Below are 15,684 nucleotides of genomic sequence, written 5' to 3'. Positions count from 1 at the left end.
CGTAATTGGAAAAGTGCTTGCCTAGTGTGCAGGAGGCCCTGTGTCTGATTCCCACGTCACAGACACCAGGCTCCGTGGCACTTACCTGGAACCCCAGTACTCAGAAGGTAAGGGCAGGGAGACCAGCAGGACATGGTCATCTTCAGCGACAGTGATCTTGAGCCCAGGACTATGTTAGATTCTATCTCAAAATAAATAAATTAACAAAAAATAAAAACGAATGAATGAAACTCTTGATAGACTCCCATTTCATGGAGATGTAATTGGAGGCTCAGGGAGGCAGAGGAATTCACCCAAGGTTGGGCAATCACTGAATAAGAATAAAGGGATTCAAGTCCAGGCCAGTGAGCACCAAACGCTGATGCTTTTATCGTCAGACCACATTGCGTCGTGTAGTCGTCTCTCCTGGGCCCTGGGCTCTCTGCTGGGACAGAAGAGTGAGGTGGGAGGGATTGGAGATAGGAGGAGTGTGCTGCCCGCTGCTCTGTGGCCACAGGGCATATCCAGGCGGCCTCTGAGCAGCTAAGGGCACTACAGTGGCCTCACTCTTCTAGTCTGCCCTCCCTCCTTCCCTAATTGAGATGTTAGCCTTCTGCCTCATTTCTTCCCATCCTGGACACCTGGCACGGGAGGGCTCTCAGCAGAGGCCAAAGACTTCCCTCTGTGCCTCCAGAACATCCTCCATCATAAAGACACAGACTGTGGGGTGCCAGGCAAGCACACTCTCACCACCCCATCTCCCCTCGGCTCCATGCCCCTCTTCTCTGCCCTGCCCTCTGCCTCCCCCCCCCCCCACTCTCCCACCTCCTGCATGCTCTGAGATGAAAGGACCAATTAATCCTGCTACCACCCCCACCTCTGAGCTGAGCGGCTTGCTGGTCCCCAGCCATCAGCATCCCTACCAGGGCTGCCTAAGTGGTCCCAGCAAAGTGTGGCTAATTGGGGAAAGATTGCCTCTGTCCTTCTGAGGCCTGAGCCCTGCAAAGAGGGGCCCTCCCAAGCTGAGCAAAGATTTTTCACCCCAAGGCGTCCTGTCATCAGAGAGAGAGCTGCAGGGCTGGGTACCTGTCATCCAGACCTTGTTGTTTCTTCCTTGACATCTGGGGCCTGGATGCCGAGCACCTCTGTCGCATCCATACCTCCTCTAGCACCACAGACAGCAGAGCACCTGAGGGCATCCGATGAGTGTGTGTGTGTGTGTGTGTGTGTGTGTGTGTGTGTCTAGTATCCACTCACATGGGCAGCTAGTGCGTACTGAACACTTCCTACACACCTGACACTGTGCTAGGCACTGGGGACACAGAGTGACTTACGTGGTCTACACACTGCTCTTGGGCAGCTGGCATTCTGATAATGGGGGGCAAACAGTCAGTTGGTGTCCAGTGTATCGGGGATACATACTTCAGGGGAGGGGGACATGGGTGAAGGAGCAGTGTGGTTTCAGATAAGGGGAGATGAGGCAGGTCTTACTCTGGGAAGCGTATGACCCACCTGATTTCTTTATGCAAATGTCATGTTCCAGAAAAGACAAGTATTGGTGGAAACTTTGTGTAGCAAAATGTATTTAGGGAAGTGCATTTATTGGTTGGCTCGTTCTTTGGGGTTGGGGGTGGTTTTTTGTTTGTTTGTTTGCAGTGTTGTTGTTGTATTTGAGCCAATCAGACACAACCCAGGCTGGCCCTGAACTGGATATGCAGGGGACAGCCTTGAAGTCCTGAATTCTTCTACTACTGTTCCCCGAGTCCTGAGATGATGACAGGAACGCACCGCCATGCCTAGGTTTTCAAGTCACATGTTGAATCCGACACAGGCGAGGCTTAGCTGCTAGCCTGCAACAAAACGTGAGAACCTCAGCTTTCTCAGAAGAAAAATGGGTTTAATACTGCTTCTCTTCCCAGCCAGCTTACAGGGCTATTGAGAGACTCGTGGAATGAAATTTTAATTTGTGGGGCTGCTACCTTATTACAGCAAGGCAATGCAGTTGCTGTTAGAACGGAGGCGATGTGGATGAAGTAAAGTAGCACCTCCAGGTAGACATTCTGGGATAATCCAATTCCGATGTGTGTGGCTGACTGAGATGAGGATCACATGAAGACGGTTTCCAAATCTGGGCGGGCAGGGATGGCGTCTTCTTATTAAGCCTTCTGAGGCTCAGAAGTACTTTGTGGTCCCTCAAGGCTGTGGTTAGTTGTCCGCTGTAGAGAGCATTCTGTGTAGGGGTATCTATTATGGTCTTAATTCAGACTATTGGTCAACCTCGAGACCCCAGTTTCCATTCTCCATGACCTACCTACGCTAAGAGCATGAAAATGAAACATCCCCCCCATTGGCATTCTCTACCCCAGTTTGTTGCATTGAGGAAGAGCCTCCATTCTAAAGGTATGGAGAGCCTGGCAGACATGGAGGGAGGTGGGTCTGTCACCCCAGGGAGAAGCACCTGCTCACTTCATGGAATTTCTTCCTCTGGATACTACATTTTGCGGTAAAATGGAATGTTTGCCACTCAGAAGGGAGTTTATTTCACTCAGATAATACCACTAAATTGAAAGGTTTACAGCACGCATCTCCAGGAGAGTGCTCAGCAGCAATCAGCTACTTGTCTGATTCCCTGCCCCCTCGGGAGCCCCTGCAGGTGCTGCTGCAGCTCGGCTATGAGAATAGATGATAAGGCTGATGCAGAATGTGGCTTAGAAACTACTTTCTGACGCTGTTTGAGGAGAACAAGACTATCACGGGGTGGGTGGTGGTGGAATGGAAGATCAATGGCAAATGTGTCCTCGCCAGGCATTTCAAAACCTCCAAATACAGGTGTTTCCTTTCCGGCGAGACAAGCATGGATTCATCAAACAGAATACTTGCTCTGGTCTACTCCGGGCAAATCAGAGACACCTCCTTCCCTGATATTTCTAATACAGGATGGGACCGGAGTTCTCATTTTAGAAAGAAGACAAAGAGATAGAGGTAAGAGCCTAGGAGAAAGAGAGGGGGCTGATGGGAGAGAAGTGCGCTGAAGTGAAGTGTCCCTCTGGTCCTGGTACCTCCAGCTCAGCATCCTGTTTGCCATGGTCACAAATATGGACAGTGTTCTCATCTTATGGGTGAGGATGCAGAGTGCAGAGAGGTTAATCCACCTTTTCAAGTTCACATGGCTGGTAAGTGGCAATGAAGTATGAAGTATCTGCTTAACCCAGGGCCACAAAGTGAAGTGACCGGTTGACCTCCCTATGGGGCCTTGTCGGGGCAAAGCACTTGGCTGTTCTTCTTGCTCTGTTGCTTAAGAGGCCGAGGAATCCGTACACTGGGCTTAGAACTCCAGCTCTAACATCCTTTTCTGCTGATAAATTTGGCTTCTTAATAAATAATTCTCCTGTCCATCCCTGTCTGTCGCACCCATCTCTTCCCTCTGGGCTGATTAGTCCCTTCCCCCACTGACATCTTCCCACATTTGCCTAGCTCCTTCTTTTTACCCCTCACACGACAATTCAGCACATACACACACACACACACACACACACACACACACACACACACACACACACCACTCACCTTCCCCCCACACACCCATATGCAAAATAAAATTAGAAACACGCCCAGCTCTCAAGGTATTTAAGGAATGGAGATTTTCAATCAGTATGGCCCAGACTGAGGCCATTGGGTCCCCTCCATCCCAAGCCTGTGTGAGAGGCAGGCAGAGGGGGGCAAGCAGCTCGTGACTCAAAGCTGCCCTGGAAGGAAAAAGGTCTCTTGTGCTTCCTTGTGTCTGTCCTGGGCCACAGATTCTCAGGAGCTACCACCTGGAATGCTATTCTTCCTCTCGTGTATAAGATCCTTTTAGAACACGAAAAGGCTTCCTGGCCCCTTTTTTATTTTTATGTATGCTGATAAAATACAGAGAAAACAGTGTCTGATGATTCAAAAATAGAGGCTAAGCCGATCGGCATATGGCCTTCGCTTCAAAGGATTGCTCGTTTTAATCAACCAGTTGAGATACCAATAAGCATTTATTATGTTTGCTTGCACACAGAGGGGTGGGGAAGGCCATGGGGGGGCCGTGACAGCTTGGGAGACTGAGGCTAGGAAAAGCATGGATATCCTTATGGTGTTTCATGGTCTTAGACTCCCCCTACATGCATGGATGCACAACACACACACACACACACACACACACACACACACACACACGGATGCCATACCCTAGTGTCACCACCCTCACGCTGTCTCATGGCACACACACATGAAAATAGTATGAGAAGGAGATAGATAGGGGCAGGAGAAGCTCAGGTCCCAGTCTGTGTCTGGAAAAAGCCCTGTTGACCTCCCCCCTCCCAAACCAAAGCCGACCCCCCGGGTCCCAGGTGATGCTGAAGTGGGCAGAGGCTAAAACCAAGCACATCAGGCTAGAACCAGGTTCAAAACCAGGCCCCACCACTCACCTGCTGCATGACCTTGGGCATGTGACTTAGCATCACCTTCTTGGCCCTAGAATGGGGCTCAGCGAGCTTCCGGGATCGTATTGGAGGATTAATGCCGCTGTCAGGTCGTGGGTTCAGCACAGTGCCTGTTACTTAGGAAAGGGCCAATCTGTAGTGCTAATGATGACCTAAGACACAAACAGTCCTCCATTCAATCTTCTGTTCTACACAAGACCCTGGAATGTAGGCTCGCCCAGTAAATGCTAAACGGTGGATATTGACACCCAGGTACATTGGCTCTCACCCCTCAGTTCACAGACCTTCTGAGATGATGCTGATTTTCATGGGTGTTGCCCTGGTAAGCAGAGCTCTCAACAGTCCACATCCCCTCACCCACTAATATACACACAAGGTTTCCTTGGTCCTGGCTGACAGCAGGGAGGCACGGTAGACAGGAAGAGAAGAGGAGGGGAGGTCAGGGTATGGCTGGAACTACTGTATCAGGGCTGAATCCCCGTCTCCAGTTGGAACTGGGGTTGCAGTAGGGCAGGGCGCCACAACCCGCCCTGGGGGAGCCGAGAAGGGCGGGGATGTGGGGGGCAAGTCCTCAGTGCTGAGCCAGTGGCCAGAGCACCGCCCCCAGGAGCGGAGGGAGGGGTGGCGGAGCTGGGGGGTGCCCAGCTGCCATCCCCGCCGCCTCCTGGCCCCCGCTCTCTGGCGCCCAAGTAGGAGGGCGGCAGCTGCCCGCTCCCTCCTCCCCACACCCCCGCTACCTGCCCAGTCCCCGAAGCGAAGCGTGAGGATGCTGCGAGCCAGTCGGGCGAGCCCATAACTTTGCAGCCCCGGGGATAACCAAGGCCGGCGGCGTCCAGGGCTCCTCCGGTCGCGATCCGAGCTCGGTGAGTTCGTTCCCTAGTCCTCTGCGGCGCTGCGGCCGCTCCGGGGGGCGGCTGCCCGGGCGTCCAGGAGGCAGTGGTGGAGGAACCGGCGGGTGCCCGAGCTGCCTGGGTCCGCAGGGCTCCGGTGCCGCCCTCAGAGGCCGGTGGGGCGGACGCTGGTGCTGAGCGGACAGCTCCCCACGCTCGGGGGTCGCCAGCCACTCTCTCCCGGCCTTTGCCGAACGCAGGGCCCCCGGCTGCAGCTGCCCACAGGGCGCCCCGCACTCCCCCAGTCCCTGTCCTTCGCCTTCCCAGAGCCGCGGCGCATCTGGAGGCTGCTCCCGCGCCCCCCTGGCGACTGGCGCCGGGAAGACACTTGCTTCCCTCGCCGGAGCCCGGTACCTAGGGCTCTATGAAGTGGGCAGCGCCCCCGTGGCCTCCGGGGATGCATGGCTATGGGGGCGCTGAGCCCCCAGCGATCACCCTGAGTCGTGCCCCGAGCTGCGCCCCAGCTGTGCAGAGGAACTGCAGGTCCCCAGAGCGGTAAACACAGTCACCTGCAAAGAAGATTTCAAGGTGACCAATGTCTCAGCCCGGATGGACGGGACAGCTTGGACACAGGCCCTGTGGCATCCATCCATCCTGGGTGCAGCCACCTTCCCAGAACTTTTCTCGTGCCTCCTCCTGGCCGATTACTTAGACCACTGGAAAGTTCTTCTCGACACACAGAACCTATTTCCCCGTGGTATCCGAAGTTGGGCAGAGGCCCCCGGCTGTAGGAGGTGAAGCTGCATTCAGCTCTGTGCAGGGTTGTCAACCCAGGAAAGGCCGCCAAGCATCCATCCACTAGTCCACCCAGGACGAGCTTCTTGGCATGGAAAGGGTTTAGACGCCTTGGGGATTGTTTGGGTTTCTCCCGCCAGGAAAGAGAAAGGCGGGTGTGAGTGGGGGATTTCAATTTCATTGCCTCAGAGGAAAACACTCTTTTGCAAAGATTTTATAGAAATAGTCAGGGCCACCAGCCGCTGGAAAATGAACTGATCAGGACCCACCGGCACAAGCAGTCCAGCTATGCCTCCGCCCTCCCCAGCCCCTGAACACTGTATCGATTGTCTAATTGATTTCTGAAAAGAAAAAGCCAGGTGGCAGGGGGTGGGTGTACACACACATACCCAGAGGCACACAGATAACACCGTAGAGTCGCAGGCAAGGGAACACACATCATGATCCACAGCACAACTCCTTCAGAGAGCCTTGGGTAACCTGTGAGGTCACAGAATATTGCTCCAGATAGGAGTCGGGGGAGGGGTGAGTCAAGATTTGCAAGAGTCCAGCGGGTCTCACCACCTCCACTGGATCCTTCTCTTTCTCCTAGAGAAACCTCAGCCAGAGATCCCCAAAATGGGTTGTTTTCACTACCCTGATACTGTAGCAGTTCCTCCTCAGCCCCTAAGCCCCACCCCGCCCCACATACAATCACTCGAGACTGCAAACAGGCCCCTCCCTCCTGTACCTGACCCCCACCGACTCCAAGGCAACAGGGACTTCCTATCCGAAGTAGGTCTGGCCAGAGGCAGGCCCGCTGTGGTCTCTGGGTTTCTAACCTGCTTGGTCCTAAATTAGGGAAACCGGAACGGGCGGTCCGAGGGGGCAGAGTTTGGGAAATTTGTGTACAGCCCTCCGGACCTTCGACCAAGGAGAAGAGGACCAGGATGACCCTGGACAACGCTGTAAGGCTTCCTCTCTCCTTGCGCCCCTTAGGAATGTAATCGAGGAGGAGGATGCTGGCCCTGCGGCTGCTCAACGTGGTGGCCCCCGCCTACTTCCTTTGCATTTCCCTGGTGACCTTCGTCCTTCAGCTCTTCCTCTTCCTGCCCAGCATGCGTGAGGACCCCACAGCCACCCCGCTCTTCTCGCCTGCCGTGCTTCACGGGGCGCTCTTCCTGTTCCTCTCAGCCAATGCCCTGGGCAATTACATCCTGGTCATCCAGAACTCCCCAGACGACCTGGGTACCTGCCAGGGAACCTCATCCCAGCGATCTCAGTGCCCACCACCCAGCACCCACTTCTGCCGAGTGTGCTCCCGAGTCACGCTGAGGCACGACCATCACTGTTTCTTCACCGGCAACTGCATCGGTAGCAGGAACATGCGCAACTTCATCCTGTTCTGCCTCTACACTTCACTGGCCTGTCTTTACTCCATGGTGGCCGGCGTGGCCTACATCTCAGCTGTCCTTTCCATCTCCTTCGCCCATCCCCTGGCCTTCCTCACGCTCCTGCCCACTTCAATCAGCCAGTTCTTCTCCGGTGAGTGGGCCTGGGCAGGTCTGGCAGGCAAGACCTCCTAGCCCAAACCCAAGTTTTTTTTTTTTTTCCAAATAAAAACACAGGCTATTCAGTTCAAACCGCCATATAACCAGTTGTTTGGTATAATTATGCCCCAGTATTTCAGGAGGCAAACCAAGAGAACAGATCGTAATCTATCAGAGATGCAGATTAACTGGGCATGCTCTGTTTCCTCTGACATTTGGCCCTCCTCATCTCTCATACTATATGATACTCATAAAATTATGGCAACCAAGCTCTACACCTCTCGGGAGCGGCACTGTCCTTCAGAGCTCATGCTATGTTCCCCATTGACCTGGACCCCACCCCACCCCAATCCTGTCCACATATTCCTTCAGGAGCTCTTACCAAACAACCACAGCTACACTTGACTTCAGGTGGTGCTCAGCAGGAGGCTAACTGCTCACCTCCAACCTCCCGCCCACTGGGTTTGACTCCTTGACTCCGCTAGGCTCTTGTGCAGTTGACAGGTGGCTCAGAGCCACTTCACGGCTTACAAGTCCACACTCCAGAGATCCAGTCTGCTGTGGGATCTGACCCTTTGGAAGGCTCTGACACCTGCTGGAGCCAGGCACACGAGTCCTCATACTGGTGCTCACCTGGGGATGAGGCCTGTAATTTGAATAGTATGTCTCAAAGAACATCCCATGAAGCCCTGGGAGACTCTGCTCCTGGTGGCAATTCTATTTTACCTGGCCTTGGCGTTTGACCCTACTTCATTTCTTTCCACTCTCTTCTTACCTTGACCTTTGATTGCGACCAATTTGATCTCTACCATTAGTAGTGTGTACACAAAGGTGTGTGTCTGGTGTTCTTAGGTCCATTTCTCAGATAAAGAAACTGAGTCTTATCTGGAACTAAATGACCTGCCTAGCATCTTACTTCCCTGGAATAGTTATCTCTGGCTTGTATCCAGATGCTTAAAGCACAATTCAGTGCTCTTCCTCAGTTCCCATAGTCCCAAACACAATGACTTGACCTTCTAGGCTCAAAGAAAGACAAGCTGCTTCTACAGAGAACCTGACTGTCCTGGTGTACCTGGACTGGATTGAACTGGGCTGGACTAGACTGGACTGGGCTGGGCTGGGCATTTGAAAAAAAAAATGGGCTATACCCTAGGGGAGCTCTCATTTCAGCCCCTGTCTTATCTACAACCCAGCTTTTCCCAGACATAGGACTGACATGCCAATTGGCAGTGGGAACACAGCAGACCAGGGAGGACCAGCCATGGGAAATGCCTGGAGGGCTGGTGGTGAAGCTGGGCCCAGAACTTGAAGCTCTGGGGCCTTCTGGATCTTGGTGCTGGCACGGGAGGCTGCCAAGACTGAAATAAGCAGGATGGGGGAGGGTAGGTGGGTGGGCTGGGGGTGGAGTGTGAGAGCAGGCAGGTGGAGTGATGAGGAGAGCCAGAGAACCTGATTACACATCTTTTCCCAAGTAGTCTCACAACCATAAAAATGGGTGGTTCCAGAAGGAGGACCTTGAAAGGGTTGGATTTAAGTCTGGGCGTGAGGCCTGGCCATATGTGCTAGGTTTGGGAAATATGGAAGAAAGGAAGCCTCTTGCTTTGATCTGATGGGAGAAAAGAGCCAGCCCATGCCCACCCCAGGGCCCAGGCATCTGTTCTGGCTTTAGAACGAGTCTCACCCACTAGAAAAAGGAATTCAAGACTTCTCATCACCAGACCCACATCCTCTTCCTCCTTCACTGACACTTCACATCCTTCCCTGGTCCTCTCCACACACATACACTTTCCTGTTCAGCTCCCTCCTTTGAGATTCCTCTTCTCCAGTTCCTGGTCCAAATGGTCCAGAGCACACCCTCTTGGCTGCTCAGAACAGGTGGGCAGGAGGGTGTACCAAGGGCAGTTGTTGAATAGAAATCACCCCTGAGGTCAAGACCTGCCATGAGCACCTGAGATGGCAGTGAGCGGGGCCCTGAAAGCCCCCCACCTTCATGTGGGGGGGGAGGGGTTCTGAAAATGCAAATACCACTAAGTCCAGACCGTCGGCTAACACCAAAGGTAAGAGAGAGGTCAGTTGAGGAAGTCTGAAACAGGTTCTTTCCTTTGGCTTCATGCCACCTGTCTGAGCCCCATTCTTATCTAGAGAATGGAGATGACGCCATCTAGCATGTACCATGGCGTTTGGATTGGCATGAGTTAGTAGATAGCACCAGAAGGTCCGGTGGGAGAAAAAGATGGCTAGAACTTACTGAGTACCTATTTTGTGCCCCCAAAGGCAGTGTCTTATTGCATCCAATCCAAATCTGGGAGACGGCTAGTCTATTTTTTTAAGGCTGGGGAGCCAAAGGCTCTGCCAGGTTAACTTGTTTCTGAGCCATGCCGCTTTGGATTCTGGGTTCATTTTGTTCTGCTCTGCCACCCTGCCTGTCTAGTCTTGCTTCCTTGCTGAATGGGCCTCTTTGGGAGGAGGGGGATTGCGGGTGCCCAAATGGATGGCAGAATATGCGGGGGGATGGTTTGACAGGGGTGCTAGAGATGGCTGCCGGGGAGGAGGGCAAGGATAGAGGAAATTAGATGATGTAATCTTCCAGGTCCCTTAAGAAAGTTCTGTGATTTTTCTGAAAGAGGAAGTATTATTACATAGTTTAGAGGCGCTGAAGCAGCCAGGCCTGGTAACTTCAAACACTTTGAAAGAAAGAAAGAAAGCAGCTCCCCAGAATAGCCTTTTGTGGCTGCTGCATGGGGCCAGCAAAAGGCAGAAAGGTCTTTGCCTCATGCCTTGATTTAGAAACCTGTGGGAAATGGTTTCCATCTGCCTGGCTTGTTCCTGGGGCTGAGTTGCAAGGCAGGCCTGAGCTTGACAGTTCCGAGCCTCTCACATCCTAGCTTGCGGGCTAGCTTGCACATCAGTATTCCTCGAGCTGGAAGGGCACCATGTCCCCGGGAGTCTCTGCCCTGCACATGGCTGCCCAAGCTAATTTGTACTGACAGGGAAAAAGTGGGTCACAGAATGGTCCGGCCCCATTTGAGTCTCTCTGATGCCCCCAACAATGGTGGAGGGGTTTCTCTAAATGCCAGCTGGAACAAAACTTCTGTCCTCTGGGCAGCTGGACCTATTTGTCTCTAACTTTGCAAAGAAAATCCTGCTGCCCAGGCTCCTAGGGTTGAGGAAAGAGGCTTCAGATGAGCAAGCCAGCAAATTGATTCATCTTGGCTGCTGAATCCATCATGGATCAAACTAACGGGTGTTGAAGCCTACTTCTCAGGAGTCTGGAAGCTGGAGGCTGGGAAGAGGTAGGCTGGGGCCAGGAGGTGCTGGGGGAAGGGAAGACGAGGGAGATGTGTGTGGGTAGACTGGGTTGTAAGGTGACATCCCTGAAGCAGGTACCCAAGCCTCACTGGAGAAGGTGGTGGTGGGTGGCCCCTGAGTTCTAGTCTCAACCCACTGCTCTGGCTGCCAAGCATGCCAGGGTGGTTGTAAGCATGTCAACGTAGATGTTTACTACAGCTGCAGCCCAGCCCGGACTCCAAGCCCTGGAAAGGTGGGGGGAAGGCCGGAGGGTCTTATTCTCCTCCTCTGGGCCTTGATATTCAGCACTGAGTAGAAACCACAGCACTGGAAACTCACAAGCCCTGGAATCCTGTAAACCTGCGAAGCATTATCATAGCCATTTTGCCAATAAGCAACCTACAGCTCAGAGAGGTTGAGAAACCTGCGCAAGTCCACACAGCTGGGAGATTCAAGTCCAGCATGGACTAATCCTCCCACCTCAAACTCCAAGGACTCATGAGACCTCTTACTAGGGGACCTTTAAAAACAGCCACAGGGAGTGCTGGGTTTGAAGCATGTAGAGGAGGTGCTGTCCCGCGCTAGGGTGCTGAACTGATGGCCTGGGCGGGGGCGGGGGTGTTAGAGCCTTAGCCGGCTGACGTGACTGACAGGCCGAGTGTTCCAGTGTCTGCTTCTTTTGTTAACATTAATGACTGAATTGTTCTCTAAGTCAGCTCTGTGCGCTGCCCTTGAAGCTGAGCTTGTGACTTGGTCCCATGACCAGGTCCTGTCCTCCATCATGCTGTCAATTTCCCAGATCCTCCCAGACAGTGCTCCCAGCCTCACCGGAAGAACTGACAGCAGTCTAGACGGCTGCCCGGGTGCCAGCTCCCTTTTTAGGGTCCTAAGCTCGCTCCTCTTTCTTCATGTGTACCCCGCCACACCCCGCTTCCAATCCAGAAAGCGAAATGGGGAGCATTTCTGCCTCTAGGGAAATGTGCAGGGTCTAGGCTGTGCCAGAAATGCCGAGGGCCCTTTTCGCTGACCCCATCTAGCTTGTTCTCCGTCCCCCTAGGCCCCCGTTCTTGCCCCCTCCTCAGGAGCCATCAGCACTAAGGAAAACTTGGGGCGAGGAACTCAGCCACAGTCTCACAGGCTGCATTTTGCTACAAATCGCAAACTGCCTCGCAGCAGAAAGCGCCAGAGCGAGGAGGAGCGCCTGGGGACGTGGCCTGGGTGTAAAGCGGTCTGGTGTTTCCCTTCCCCCCCCGCAGGAGCTGTCCTCGGTTCTGACATGTTCGTCATCCTCATGCTCTACCTCTGGTTTGCCGTCGGCCTGGCCTGCGCGGGTTTCTGCTGCCACCAGCTGCTGCTGATTCTCCGGGGGCAGACCCGCTACCAGGTTCGAAAGGGGGTGGCCGTGAGAGCCCGGCCCTGGCGCAAGAACTTGCAGGAGGTCTTCGGAAAGAGGTGGCTGCTGGGCTTGCTGGTCCCCATGTTCAATGTTGGGACCGAAAGCGCCAAGCAGCAGGACAAATAGCGGGCAAGCATGCCTGCCATCTCTGTGTCTCAGTTCCTCCTGATCATAAGACCACAGCACCCCTGTCTCCACCTGTGACACAGCACACTCTCCCCTAGGAAGGGCCTCATATCCACCCCAGGTCTTCCACCCTCAGAGGATTTATAAACAGGGGCATTCTGACATGGAGGGCAAATGGCCACCTGGGTACCCGCTAGGCTGCCCACGGGGCCAGCCAGGTAGGTAACCGCTAACCTGTTAGAGTGTTTCTGCTCCACGTTGTTATCTCCTGAGAAGCCCCTCCCCCACTCCCTGCCTGGCCCATCCACTCTGACGTCTCAGGTCATCACCGCTTCTGCTAAAGTCCTTCTCTTCGTGTCGATAGTGGAAACTACATTCTTGTTGTGGGTGGGAGACTCCAGAGGCCCTGGAGGCTGGTAAATGGTACAGTTAACAAGCATGAATGGCCGTCTAGTAAGCTTTGCCAACTGCTAGTGAAAATGGGAAGGGATGGGGATGCACATTCATGCTCTATAAGGGATCGTCAGCAGCGTGTGTATGTCGAGGGGACCACAAGAACTTACTTCAATCAATGACCTAGCATTTTTTAATGCTGTTCCCTTCCCAGACTGCCCCAGCTGGCCACCCCAGCCCAGCCAGCCCAGGAATTAGCTGGACATTTCTTTTCCCTGGAATCCCTCTGTCATTTGGTCTCCAGCCTCAGATTTTTGCTAGCTATTGGGAAGGGAAGAAGGAAAGGGAAAGGGGAATTACCCATAAGTAAATAGGGGAAGTGTGTTTCTATATAGCCTTATATACCATATATAAATGTGTGTGTGTGTGTGTGTGTGTGTGTGTGTGTGTGTGTGTAAGGGGGCGGGGGTGAGGAGTGTTGTTATGAGCACAGAGGAAGAGTGAGTATTGGAGGGGAAGGATGGAAGGGCAAATGGGTTGACTCTCTTGCAACCAAAGCCATCTGGTGTTTGAATACTACCCGGAGTATTCAAACTGACCGTTGACGGTATTTTAACAGGATCCAGGCAGTGATCTGCCAGGAGTACTATGAAAGAGACTTTTGATCTAGTCCTAGATGAACTTAGAGATCCCTTGACAGTCCTGATTCTAATGTCCTCTTTGCCATTGCTGGGTCCATGGGCAAGGTCTTTAGCGACCCCTGGGGGTTACCTGCTCTCATGGGGCAGAGGGTGGGGTGAGCATGGGAAGACTCTAGAAATCAGAACACAGACTTTCTGCACCCAACCCAGCCAATCTGGAGACTTCCTGATGTTAGCAGTGGCTGAGGGGGGCTAGCATTGGAGGACGGGGAGGTGTAACAGGGTTAGGGTCAGGTGGGGGCAGTTGTAGGGAGAGAAAAGCCTGAAGATCAAGCTCAGTCCTGGGGGGCTGGTGGGGGTGACAGAATATGAGGGTGCAATTGCCAGTCCATTGCTGCCAGTCTGACCAGCTCTAGATGGGGGCACTGCCTTGTATTCTGAGACCCAGAGGACCAGACAGACCCATAGGCATATCAAGGAGTGGAAGACACATAAAAACTCACTCTGGACTTGGTCCCAAGGCCAATCCAGCATCCATACAGGCACTGAGGCTGAAGGCCACACCTGGCCTGCAGTATCCAGTGGGTAGCCACAGCGACCCCACCCATTGCTCCATAAGACCCTGAATTCTTGAACAGAGGCTGGGGTGATTTTATGCAGGCCCTCCTTTGGCGCCCTCCAGAGGGCTAATGTAGTAATGGGTTGTCTGCTCACACTTCTCCCTCCAGCATTCATTATTTTGGGGCCTCCCCTTTGTTCAACCTTCATCCGTTCATCCTGCCTATATGTACCAAGCACCAACAGTGGGCTGGGTCTCAGTCACTAGCAATCCAGATGCCGATCTGGCAGTTCCACTCTACGACCTTGGCAGTCTTTGAAGCCCGGCCCCTTGGAGGAAAAACGTGCGGTAGGGCTGAAGGGAAGCCCAGGCTTCCTCGGTGGAGGAGCCGTGAGAGGTGCCTTCAGGAACAATTCTGGCCACCCCTCAGCAGCATGAGGAAACAAGGTGGGGAGGTCTGAACAGTTCAGGACTTGGAACTCTCTTGACCCTAGAGTTCAAACTTGAAAGCCAGCCCTGCATTGTCCAGGCTCAGCACCATGGAGCCTGATATCCCAGAAGGGAAAAGGGAGCACTTCAGGTGTCCAGCTCCTTAAACACTGGTCGCTGAGGGGTGGCTGTGGGGAATCTGCCAGGAGTGGTACGTGAGTAGCCTCTGTGCCCATGGCCCTCTGTTGTTAATGAAGACTATCAATAAAATATGTGGTTTTCAACTGTATTTGACTTGACTGTCTGGTTGGTGGCAGAACTACAGGAATGGCATGTGCTGATGCTGATTTACAATGATTAAGAATACTTCTGGGGGGTGCCAGGCGGTGGTGGCACATGCCTTTAATCCCAGCACTTGGAAGGCAGAGCCAGACGGATCTCTGTGAGTTCGAGGCCAGCCTGGTCTACAGAGTGAGATCCAGGACAGACACCAAAACTACACAGAGAAACCCTGTGTCGGAAAGAAAAAAAAAACTTCTGGGAGCTGGAGAGATTGCTCAGTGATTAAGAGCACTGGCTTCTCTTCCAGAAGACCCGAGTTCAATTCCCAGCACACATGGCCGCTCACAATTGTCTGTAACTCCAGTTCCAAGGGATGTGACACCTTCACACCAATGAACATAAAATAATCTTAAAAAATAAACAACAACAACAAAAAAAACTTCTGTTCCAGTGAGTAAGTAACTATAGCAAGATTTCCTGAGTAATGCACTTCTGGTACCCCTGTTCCTCCCTAGAGACCCCAGATTCAGTGAACAATCGGGCACTAATCCAGGACTCTGCTTCAACCCCTTCTCATACTCTACACATACCTATGTCTGTTGTGACTGGTCAGGGCCATGCAGTGTGGTGGCAGTATGACTCTCAGCCTTGGTGGGTAGTAGGTATATGGCCCTGGGGTCTGTGAACCACAGAGACCATGAATGAAAGATCTCATCTAAGTACTTTCCTCTCCCCCTCCTCCTTGGTACAGAGGGGTGGGTAGGGAAGAGGATGGGAGGCCATCTGCTTCTTCATCCCAGCCAGCAGGCTAACTCGAGGACAAGCCAGGGCCTCCTGATCCCTCAGGCTGCCAGCACTGGGGGCAGTCAGGAGGGGTACAATCCTCTGAAGCATCCTAAAGACACACAGGACAAATGGGGCAAATGCTGACTCTGTGTCACCCACCAAAGCCCAGACCAACACAACAG

The 15,684-nt window shown here is 53.2% G+C and overlaps 2 protein-coding genes across 2 annotated transcripts; one reads left to right on the top strand and one right to left on the bottom strand.

Annotated features, from left to right (window-relative positions):
* Positions 1–810: 810 nt before the first annotated feature.
* Positions 811–6,254, bottom strand: LOC143268381 (uncharacterized). The gene is made up of 4 exons (XM_076550529.1): positions 5,987–6,254; positions 5,774–5,847; positions 5,186–5,692; positions 811–4,600 (listed from the first exon to the last, which is right to left on the bottom strand). The coding sequence occupies exons 1-4, from the start codon at positions 6,252–6,254 to the stop codon at positions 4,562–4,564; spliced, it is 888 nt and encodes a 295-aa protein (XP_076406644.1). The 3' UTR covers positions 811–4,561.
* Zdhhc22 (zDHHC palmitoyltransferase 22) lies at positions 5,184–14,723 on the top strand. The gene is made up of 3 exons (XM_006990308.4): positions 5,184–5,311; positions 7,052–7,597; positions 12,147–14,723. Exons 2-3 carry the CDS (start codon positions 7,072–7,074, stop codon positions 12,410–12,412), a joined length of 792 nt encoding a protein of 263 aa, XP_006990370.1. The 5' UTR covers positions 5,184–5,311; positions 7,052–7,071; the 3' UTR covers positions 12,413–14,723.
* Positions 14,724–15,684: the final 961 nt, after the last annotated feature.

This window comes from Peromyscus maniculatus, chromosome 14, assembly GCF_049852395.1.
Source record: "Peromyscus maniculatus bairdii isolate BWxNUB_F1_BW_parent chromosome 14, HU_Pman_BW_mat_3.1, whole genome shotgun sequence".
NCBI classification, from domain to species: domain Eukaryota; kingdom Metazoa; phylum Chordata; class Mammalia; order Rodentia; family Cricetidae; genus Peromyscus; species Peromyscus maniculatus.
This window is presented reverse-complemented; position numbering and strand designations above follow the sequence as displayed.